The sequence below is a fragment of the Tachysurus fulvidraco genome, chromosome 14, assembly GCF_022655615.1.
Source record: "Tachysurus fulvidraco isolate hzauxx_2018 chromosome 14, HZAU_PFXX_2.0, whole genome shotgun sequence".
Lineage (NCBI taxonomy): Eukaryota > Metazoa > Chordata > Actinopteri > Siluriformes > Bagridae > Tachysurus > Tachysurus fulvidraco.
The window spans coordinates 24,967,457-24,979,956 of NC_062531.1; the positions used below are offsets into that span (position 1 = coordinate 24,967,457).

Sequence of the window (12,500 nt, forward strand, 5' to 3'; positions counted from 1 at the left end):
CTGGTGCTCATCTGGTTAAAAAAAAAACCCTCACACACACACACACACACACACACACACACACACACACACACACACACACACACTCAGACCTGCCCCCCCTCCTACTGTAGCCCAAACTTCACCCCTCATTCCTCCCAGGTTTTATCACTTTGACTTGAGTTCCTCTTCAGCTGATCATAAAACCTGCATCGTAACATTTGCTCAGAACAACCAAGAAAAAAAATATATCGAAACGAAATCTCGTCAAAAAAGTCGATCGTTAGTCGCTAATAATAATAATAATAATTTAGAGTAATAATAATAATAATAATAAATAATAATAATAATAATAATAATAAAGTTTTATTTATTTATTTTTTTACCCTACGACAAAATATTTACATATTACACGTCTTCGATTTATTCTGAATAAACACATGTACTTATTTTTCCCTCCATCGTTCACCTCGTCCATTCGCTCTGACAAGTGACGTGTTATTAGCTTTGGGAAAGTGTGAACGTTAGTTTTATGCTAATCCTCCCGCACCTCGCCGTTTCTCGACGGCTCCCTCGGCCGGGATCTGATGCGACGGTATCGTCACGTCGCGATACGAGGTGTGAAGTGTGCTCCCTCCATTGTTTTCTTTTCATCCATTTGGTGGGATCGTGATGCGCTCGCACGCTCCGCGACGTTTCCGCGGCTGTTAGCAGCTTGAAGGAACCTTTAAAAGGGAACTTTTGGCAAAAGTGTAGCGTTAATTAATTGATTAATTTCTTTTTCTTTTATTAAATAAATTCTTTTTTGGAATAAAGCTCGCTCGGTTTGGCTGTGAAAGAGGGTTGAATACGAATGGTGGCTGAAAACAGCAGTGTGTGTGTGTGTGTGTGTGTGTGTGTGTGTGTGTGTGTGTGTGTGTGTGTGTGTGTGTGTGTGGTTCTAAAGCCTTTACTGTACAAAGCCCCACCTCCGTTGCTAATCCTATTGAGCGTGCTGCCCCTGCCCTACTCCTGTGTTATTGTTACCAACAGGAGGGAGGGGATGAAGATCTCTCTCTCTCTCTCTCTCTCTCTCCCCCTCCCTCTCTCTCTCTCTCTCTCTCTCTCTCTCCCCCTCCCTCTCTCTCTCTCTCTCTCTCTCTGCTTCCACTTTTGCCTTTCTCCATTTCTCTGTCTAATCAGTCACTCTTCCAGGCAGGAAGTCACCTCTCAGAGGCATCCGTGGGTGGACTGGGTGGTGAGGGGGTGACGTGTAGGCTGATATCTGTGTGTGTGTGTGTGTGTGTGTGTGTGTGTGTGTGTGTGTGTGTGTGTGTGTGTGTGCGTGTGCGCGCGCGTGCCGGTGTGTGTGCATACTTATGGGGGAAGGGACTGAAACCTGTGTGTGTGTGTGTGTGTGTGTGTGGATCAATAGCTGTAGAGGAGGTCTGGAAAACATGGTTGAAGTGAGATAGCAAACCCATTCACTCTGATGATTGTTTATACTGCAACACACACACACACACACCTTTACCTCAGTGTCTCAGTTCAAAATGCAATCAGAGTGACACACACACACACACACACACACACACACACACACACCTTCGATAAAAGACCCTTTTCTGACATCATCAGGATGTCGATCCTCTGCTTTATTCTGTCTCTGAAGCTCACGCTGCCTCGGATCGTCAGCTTGTTGATCTGACAGCAAGACGCTCTCACACACACACACACACACACACACACACACACACACACATCCTTACACCAGGACACAAACACAGGAATACAGAGGTTTAAATATTGGCACCCATGGCACAGACTTGGATTTCTCAAAAACACGCAGGATTTAATGCTGCATTGATTCAAAATAAAACGCTCCTCAGACCACTTTACCGTAAATAAGCTGAAGACACACACACACAGTGTATTAAAGTCACACACACACACACACACACACACGCACACGCACTGTGTATTAAAGTCACACACACACACACACACGCACACGCACTGTGTATTAAAGTCACACACACACACACACACACACACGCACTGTGTATTAAAGTCACACACACATATACACACACACACACGCACTGTGTATTAGACACACACACACACACAGTGTATTAAAGTCACACACACACACACACGCACTGTGTATTAGACACACACACACACACACACACACACACACAGTGTATTAGTCACACACACGCACTGTATTAAAGTCTCTCACACACACACACACACACACACACACACACAGTATTAAAGTCACACACACACACACTGTGTATTAAAGACACACACACACACACTGTATTAAAGTCACACACACGCACTGTATTAAAGTCACACACACACACACACACACACACACACACACACACACTGTATTAAAGTCACACACACGCACTGTATTAAAGTCACACACACACACACACACACACACTGTATTAAAGACACACACACACACTATTAAAGTCACACACACACACTGTATTAAAGTCACACACACACACACACACACACACACACACACACACACACACACACACACACACACACAGTGTATTAGTCATACACACACACTGTATTGAAGTCACACACACACAGTGTATTAGTCATACACACACACACTGTATTAAAGTCACACACACACACACACACACACACACACACACACACACACACACACACAGTGTATTAAAGACACACACACACACACAGTGTATTAAAGTCACACAAACACACACACACACTGTATTAAAGTCACACACACACACACACACACAGTGTATTAAAGTCACACACACACACACAGTGTATTAAAGTCACACACACACACACACACACACACAGTGTATTAGTCATACACACACACACACACACTGTATTAGTCACACACACACACACATACACACACACACACACACACACACACACCATATTAAAGTCACACACACACTGTGTATTGAAGTCACACACACACACACACACACACACACACACACACACACACACACACTGTGTATTGAAGTCACACACACACTGTATTAAAGTCTCTCACACACACACACACACACACACACACACACACACTGTGTATTAAATTCACACACACACACACACACTGTATTAAAGTCACACACACACACACAATGTATTAAAGTCACACACACACACAATGTATTAAAGTCACACACACACACAATGTATTAAAGTCACACACACACACTGTGTATTAAAGTCACACACACACTGTATTAAAGTCACACACACACAATGTATTAGTCACACACACACACACACACACTGTGTATTAAAGTCACACACACACTGTATTAAAGTCATACACACACACTGTATTAGTCACACACACACACACACACACACACACACACACACACACACACACACACACACACTGTATTAGTCACACACACACACACACACACACACACACACACACACACACACACACACACACACACAGTGTATTAGTCACACACACTGTATTAAAGTCTCACACACACACACACACACACACTGTATTAGAGTCTCATACACACACACACACACTGTATTAGTCACACACACACACACAGTGTATTAGTAACACACACTGTATTAAAGTCACATACACACTGTGTATTAGTCACACACACTCACACACACACAGTTAATTAAAGTCACACACGCACTGTACTAGTCACACACACACACACACACACACACACACACACACTATTAAAGTCACACGCACTGTATTAGTCACACACACACACACACACACACACACACTGTATTAAAGTCACACACACTCTGTATTAGTCACACACACACACAGTGTATTAACGTCACACACAGTGTATTAACGTCTCACACACACACAGTGTATTAACGTCACACACAGTGTATTATAGTCACACACACACACACACACACACACACACACACACACACACACACACACAGTGTATTAAAGACACACACACACACAGTCACACACACTGTATTAAAGTCACACACACACACACTGTATTAGTCACACACACAGTGTATTAAAGTCACACACACACACTGTATTAAAATCACACACACACTGTATTAAAGACACACACACTGTATTAAAGTCACACACACACACACACTGTATTAACGTCACACACACACACTGTATTAAAGTCACACACACACACTGTATTAAAGTCACACACACACTGTATTAAAGTCACACACACACTGTATTAAAGTCACACACACACACACTGTATTAACGTCACACACACACACACTGTATTAAAGTCACACACACACACTGTATTAAAGTCACACACACACTGTATTAAAGTCACACACACACACTGTATTAACGTCACACACGCACACACTGTATTAAAGTCACACACACACACACTGTATTAACGTCACACACACACACACTGTATTAAAGTCACACACACACAGTGTATTAACGTTACACACACACACACACACACACTGTATTAATGTCATACACACTGTATTAATGTCACACACACTGTATTAATGTCACACACACTGTATTAGTCACACACACATTGTATTAATGTCACACACACTGTATTAAAGTCACACACACACACACACACACACACACACACACACACTGTATTAGTCACACACACACACTGTATTAAAGTCACACACACTGTATTAATGTCAAACACACACACACACACACACACACACACACACACACACACACACACACACAGTGTATTAAAATCACACACACACACACTGTGTATTAAAATCACACACACTGTATTAGTCACACACACACTGTATTAAAGTCACACACACACACTGTATTAAAGTCACACACACACTGTATTAAAGTCACACACACACACACACACACTGTATTAAAGTCACACACACACACTGTATTAAAGTCACACACACACACACTGTATTAAAGTCACACACACAGTGTATTAACGTCACACACACACACACACACACACTGTATTAATGTCATACACACTGTATTAATGTCACACACACTGTATTAATGTCACACACACTGTATTAGTCTCACACACACACACACACACACACACACACTGTATTAAAGTCACACACACACTGTATTAAAGTCACACACACACTGTATTAAAGTCACACACACACACTGTATTAATGTCACACACACACACACACACACACACACACACAGTGTATTAAAATCACACACACACTGTGTATTAAAATCACACACACTGTATTAAAGTCACACACACACTGTGTATTAGTCACACACACACAAACACACTGTGTATTAAAGTCACACACACACAAACACACTGTGTATTAAAGTGACACACAAACACACTGTGTATTAGTCACACACACACGCACGCACACACACACACTGTGTATTAAAGTCACACACACACACAAACACACTGTGTATTAAAGTCACACACACACTCTGTATTTCACACCAAGCTTCCAAAACCTTGGAATTGTGTTTGTTTGCAGAAAACGTTCAGACTTTGGCCTTCATTTAAATCTCCCATTTACCCCCCCCCCCCTTCTCTCTCTCTGTCTCTCTTTCTCGCTCTCGCTCGCTCGCTCTCTTTTTTACTCTCTTTCTCTCATACTTTCTCTCTCTCTCTCTCTCTCTCTCTCTCTCTCTCTCTCTCTCTCTCTCTCTCTCTCTCTCTCTCTCATATTTTCTCTCTCAAAGTCAGAAATTCCAGGGTGTCAGATCAGTGTGTGTGTCCCGGTGCAGCTCGTGTTGAGATAAGAAGCAGAGGTTCAGCAGGACGTTCAGGAGGATTAAAGCTGAGGTTATCTCGCTGATGGTGGATCAATAGAGTGGAGAGCGATCTCGTGATGTTTGCACACATCTCCCACATTGATCGTGACCATAATAGCTACAGAAAGTCCAGAGGGCAGAAATAACACACACTAGGAAGTTCTTGCGAGTTCCTCCTCCGAAACTAAGGCGCTTTGTTTTATAATTATTTATTTATAATAAAGAACTGATTTTACTTCCAAACTTAATCAGCACCATAATGTCTCGAAGATGAAGCAGATGCGAGAGCATCATGCAAACGGACCCGAATCGATGCGTCAGTCCAAGTCCAGGCTTAAAAAGTCCTGAACAAGATGCTTGTAAAATGTTTCTGCCAGTTTTGTTGTTGTTGTTGTTGTTTTTATTCAGTTGACTTTATTAGAAAACCTTAAACACGAGCCGGACGTTTCCGTAGTAACTCCAATGTAGTGAATAAACACACACACACAGATGACAGAAGAAAGGTGTTTTTGTAACATGTTCATGTCTGACGGCTGAAACGAAATCGTCCCTTTTAAAAAATAAAATAAAAAATCCTGGTTTCATTCCAGAGGTATTTAAAAGCCGTCGCTGTGATGAGCACGCGGCAAACGAGGGAATCCGGTGGGGGCAAATACTTTTTCACAGCACGGTATGCAAGCACGGCGGTAGCTGAAACCCAAAAGCAGATGACTTCATTAACAAATGCTAATGAGAGAAGCTGAGACGGGTTCGGTGCTCAGAGGGGGAGGAAGTGCAGAGCTTTCTTATGCAATCCATCCATTCATCCATCCATTCATTCATCCATCCATCCATTCATTCATTCATTCATTCACACTCTGGATTTGGTTCAGTCTTAAAAAAAAAACAATATTAAAATATAAAGCTTTAAAGGTCATTACGCTCCATTATGTACCATGAATTGTGTTCCTGATCGTGTGTCTTTTTTTTTTTGTGGCCTGGAGAACGAGTGGAAAAGAACAGAATGAAACTCTAAAGCAGTTTTATTCTAATTCAAGAAAGATTTCTTGTCTTCCCCTCCTTCTCTCTCTTTCTCTCTATCTTTCTATCTCTCTGAACCCATCCTCCATTTTCTAGCCGCGCTCCTACATCTTCCCATCCTCCGAAACGAATGTACATTAGCATATCCCCCACACCACACACACACACACACACACACACACACACAACAGGAACAACAATGGTATCTTCCACCTCCTTGTGACTACATTAGTATTAGTATAATTGTTTTTTTTTAAATAATCCTATGATTTAAAGGAAAAAACAGAACACGTTTTTGCACACCGAACAAAATCAGATAAATATTTCGGAATATAAATAAAAGCTTTTCCTTGTTGCCAGCGTCAGAGTTGCACCTATTGTACCTTTTTAATATTTATTGTTTTACCCAGAACCTCCCCTTTAAAACGATTTAGGATGTTTCAAAACATTTCTCTTTTTAAAAAAGCTATGGAGAACGTTATGTGGAAGACACTGATGACGCAGTCCACCTGGCCGGTGTGTGCAGTGCATGCAGTGAGTGTGTGTTGTGTGTGTGTGTGTGTGTGTGTGTTTATCTCAAACACGAACAGCTGTTGTGCAGAAGTGGTGTGTAAAAAAACGCTGATCTGGCAACCCAGTCTCCTGCTGAAGTTTGGAATGAAACCAGGCCTGACCTCCGGCTAACAATGCACAATTTAATAGAGCCATTAGGGGGTCTAAGCAATCTGTGTGTGTGTGTGTGTTTGTGTGTGTGTGTGGGAGGGAGGGAGGGTCGAGATACAGCCCAAGGCAAAGGGTTCAAGATGAGGCTGAATGCTGCCTTTTGGATTCCTCCTCCCTTTCTGGTTCAGAACCTGCTCTGTGTGTGTGTGTGTGTGTGTGTGTGTGTGTGTGTGTGTGTGTGTGTGTGTGTGTGTGTGTGTGTGTGTGTGTGTGTGGCAGCTTTAACTTTTCAGCAAGGACTTCACTTCCAACTGAGTTTGAAAGCCATCTTTACTCACTATTAACTTTTTTTGTACATTGTGTCAAACTGGAAATTTCTGCGTGTGTGTGTGTGTGTGTGTGTGTGTGTGAGAGAGAGAGAGAGAGAGAGAGAGAGAGAGAAAACAGCCAGAGACGGAGGCGGGCCCCGTGAGGTGACACTGTGGGATCAAGTGAGTGAAGGTGTGAGGGAACTCCAGGTTTATATGGTGGCCATGCACTTGAAAGAGAGGGGCGACAAATTTGGCCAATCAAAGAGGGTTGACGTGTGAATAAAGGAAGCCGGCGTCAGGAGCGGCGCTCTCTCGCTCTAGGAAGTCGGCCATTTCACGTAGGCTGGCTGATAATTTACGTCCTGCATAACACTACTCGCGCTGTAAGAAGCAGGCAAATGGTCTGCAGAGGAGGGAAGTCAATGTTACTGTAAAACATTTGGACTCCTTTTAATGACAAAGACACTAACACGAGGTCTTCCAACATATTTTACACCTTCAGTCGTTTCATCTCTTCATATTGTGCTAACAGACTCAACACAAACATATACAGCCTTTTTTTTTTTTTACTTTTGCTTCCACACATTTTGCTTAAATAATTGCAATTGTGTAGATTCCACGACACGATCCAGTTCTACAACATGTGGAACTCTTCAAGGGGGCGAATACTTATGCACATGCTTTGGATCACAACAGCCCTGAAGACCTACACGGTGTTTATTAGAAGCAGTGGAGACAAACAGCGAGTATAAATTGTGAAGATCATGTTTTAAGTTATTGACTGCACTGATTTGTATGGAGCTAATGCGATCTAATGTGATCTACTGCGACTCTACTGTGATTATAATGGGATCTAATGCGATCTACTGCGTCTCTACTGTGATATAATGGGATCTACTGTGGTCTAATGTGATCTGATCAGATCTAATTTTGATCTCCTCTGATCTAATGTGATCTACTGCGACTCTACTGTGATATAATGGGATCTACTGGGATCTAATGGGATCTACTGTGTCTCTACTGTGATATAATGGGATCTACTGCGGTCTAATGTGATCTACCCTGATCTAATGTGATCTGCTCTGATCTAATGTGATCTACTGTGACTTTACTGTGATCTAATGGGATCTACTGTGATCTACTGTGATATAATGGGATCTACTGCGGTCTAATGTGATTTACTCTGATCTAATGTGATCTGATCTAATGTGATCTGCTCTGATCTAATGGGATCTACTGTGACTTTACTGTGATCTAATGGGATCTACTGTGATCTACTGTGACTCTTGGTGTTTTTTTTTTGCATGGACAAATTTGTCCTTGTCAAATATCAGTTTTTACTACAGCGCTAAAGCTCTCAGCCTTCTTTCTCACACAGGTGTTATGTAAATGTCTGTGTGATGCGGCATGCAGCACCGCGCTTTATTCGTCTTTGTTTCTGTTTTCGTGTAGCAGTCGATGTGTTGTAACTGAAGAAAAAGGAAAGCCCACTGAGCAGCATAAGCCTAATCCATCATTCTTTGTGTGGCTGGATCCCGGCGGCTCCTGCAGGGCCGGTACAGTACGCTAAAGCTCTCGCTCAGCACGCCTCAGGCTTCTCAAAGCCCCACACATTCACATGCTAATGCACTGGAAAGGCTTTTCGCAAACTCTTCTTTTAACAGCTGAGAGAGAGAGAAAGAGAGGGTGAGACAGACAGAGAGAGAGACAGATTCATTCTTAGCATTCTCACAGGTAGCTGAATTCCTCTCTCAGCAGCTCTCAGCCCCGCTTGGTGTCGTGCCCCACTGACCCCGAGAAGGCCGCTGCGCTTACAAAAGAGAAAGCGGCGCAGCGAGGCTTTTCAGAGCCACTGTAATCGTACTGTCTCTTACAAGAGTAAATGGCATGTCAGATGGGTTGAATGGCCTGTTCTTGACTCCACTGTAACGACAGGACTGAGGAACTCCCTCTCATACGGAAGGAGAAAAGGCTCTGGGCCATGACCCTGCTTTTATGACTTGAACTCTTCGTTAATAGCCCCCAAGCCCCGGCAGTTGACCCCAGCACATTCTGCAGCTTTTTCCTTCTCTCTCTCTCTCTCTCTCTCTCTCTCTCCTATTCTTCATCTTCAGTTTGAATTTTCTTATTCATCTCTGTCTGTCTGCCTCTCTCTCTCTCTCGCTCTCTCTCTCATCTTCAGTTTGAATTTCCTTATTCATCTGTCTTTCTGTCTGCCTCTCTCTCTCTCTCTCTCTCTGTCTCTGTCTCTCTCGCTCTCTTTCTCTTTTATTCTTCATCTTCAGTTTGAATTTCCTTATTCATCTCTCTCTCTCTCTCTCTCTCTCTCTCTGTCTCTGTCTCTCTCGCTCTCTTTCTCTTTTATTCTTCATCTTCAGTTTGAATTTCCTTATTCATCTCTCTCTCTCTCTCTCTCTCTCTCTCTCTCTCTACTTCCCCTAATAACACATCTCAATCATTTCTTCTCACTAAAGACGTCCTCATGAGCGACGTGTGTATCGAAGCCTCCCTGAGTCCCTGCAGGGGTCGATGCTCCAGCAGGCTGCTGAAAGCCCTCAGTAAGAGAAGTAAGAGATCTCATTGAAGGATGAAGGGAGCGAGGCAGGATGAAGAGAGCGAGGCAGGGCTCTCGTTTCCACCGCTCCGAGTCTGAACCCCCTTCCTGCCCAGTCAGCCGTGACACAGCAGCCGTGAGCCGGCACGTACCCCCTGAACACCACACCACAACACAGCACACCACACGGTGCAGCGCTGCCATTAGACACTCGGCCATCTGCTCGAGGCTCTGCAGGATGACGTGCGCCCTGTGGGTGGCGTGTTTTTTAATCCTTGGAAATTTTTTTTTTCTGCTATATTATTAGTTGGTTAAAAAAAAAACTGTTCATTGCGTTTTCAAGAATTTTTTTTTCTCTTATTAAAAAAACAGCAACATCTCTACTATGTGCTTTTGTCTCCTGTGAATGAGCCTAATTAATTAATTGGATTGTGTGTGTGTGTGTGTGTGTGTGTGTGTGTGTGTGTGTGTGTGTGTGTGTGAAACCCGGACAGGCGATGTGTGTGTGTAGAGAGCTAACCCTATTTCTTTCCCCTTCTGTGTGTGTCTGTGTGTGTGTGTGCAGTAGATGACCAGGCTGAGCAGCGCTCCTGTCTCATCTGCGGAGACCGCGCCACCGGACTGCACTATGGCATTATTTCCTGCGAGGGCTGCAAGGGCTTCTTCAAGCGCAGCATCTGTAACAAGCGTGTGTATCGCTGCAGCCGAGACAAGAACTGTGAGATGTCACGCAAACAACGCAACCGCTGCCAGTACTGTCGCCTGCTCAAGTGTCTACAGATGGGCATGAACAGGAAAGGTGAGTGAGAGAGGGAGAGAGAGAGAGAGTGAGAGTGAGTGAGTGAGAGAGAGAGAGAGAGTGAGAGTGAGAGTGAGTGAGTGAGAGAGAGAGTGAGAGAGTGAGTGAGACTTGAACTGTTCACAAACAATAACATCACATACTCTGAATTACAGCTAGATAATAATAACTATCTATCTATCTATCTATCTATCTATCTATCTATCTATCTATCTATCTATCTATCTATCTATCTATCTATCTATCTATCTATCTTTAGCCACCTAGTCATCTGTCTGTCTGTCTGTGTGTGTGTCTGTATTCTATTACATTACAATAGTGATAAATGACATCACAGTTGACATTTACATTAAGTGGGTCTTGCATCATCAGTATCTACAGCACGTAGCCTCACGTCACATCATCCGTCCCAGCGTTCTGGTGTGTGCTAACAAACGGTGTACAAACGAATCCTTCATTTTAAACCTGAACTGTTTTTACTAATTAACAGGAAAAAGGCCGTAAGTAAAAACCCCCTTTGACGTCACGACCTCTCCGACACGTCAGAACGTCCCGATCGCAGCGTTTTGTTTTAAAACGATTTGTTACCCAGTTGTATATCCTGTGACAGCGTACACCATGACACCATCGCTTTAACGGTCCAGTTTTATCCCGGTCCAGTCGTCTAACGGAGCTACGTTTTACACTTATTACAGATATTACGCTCATTAGTAGAAAATTGGATTACGCTTATTAGTAAAAAAAACAAAAAGGTTGTAGTCATTCTGTTAAAAAGGTAAATGGATTGAGCAAAAATATTATTTTTAACCAAATGTAGGAATATTCCTGAGAAAATTCGATCCTTTCGAGACTTATTTCAGACAATGTGTTAAGTTAAATCGTGGTAAATTACCGTCACGTTCTCAAGCAATTTGCAAATTTTAAAGCGGCTTTTAAACGAAAGCGCAGATCAAAATCTGTCTCTCCGTCCGTCTTGTGTGAGGTTCAACAGTAAAAGAACTCGGGTGTGGCTCGGTATTTGCCCAGAGCGCTTTTCCACTCTGATCAGCAAACACCACCCCACCCCACCCCAACACACACTCACACACACACACACACAGACACACACTCACATTTCTGTTCTACAAACACACCTGAACACACTGAGCCTAAACCCTCGATTAATCTGGAAAAGCCCAAACAAACAATTAAACAATGAAGTGGACGGCGCATGTAATCCGAACACGATCGATCGTGTTTTCTTAAACACAATCAAATCATTTAGAGTCTCGAGTTTTACTTCTTTATTCCAAAGGGAAAAGAAACAAGGAGTGAAAACGGCGTTTTAAACGAACACGAGTCGCCCTCTAGTGGTCACTCTGCGAAAACACACGCAAT

The 12,500-nt window shown here is 43.0% G+C and overlaps 1 protein-coding gene across 4 annotated transcripts in view; it reads left to right on the top strand.

Annotated features, from left to right (window-relative positions):
• The window catches only part of nr6a1a (nuclear receptor subfamily 6, group A, member 1a), an 80,397-nt gene that overhangs the window by 59,374 nt on the left and 8,523 nt on the right, over nt 1–12,500 (top strand). For 2 of the 4 annotated variants that reach the window (XM_047822907.1, XM_047822909.1), the window contains one exon: nt 10,890–11,123. In XM_047822907.1, coding sequence (XP_047678863.1) covers nt 10,890–11,123 — 234 coding nt within the window. The remainder of the gene's footprint in view (nt 1–10,889; nt 11,124–12,500) is intronic. The other 2 variants (XM_047822908.1, XM_047822910.1) reach the window with 1 other exon arrangement.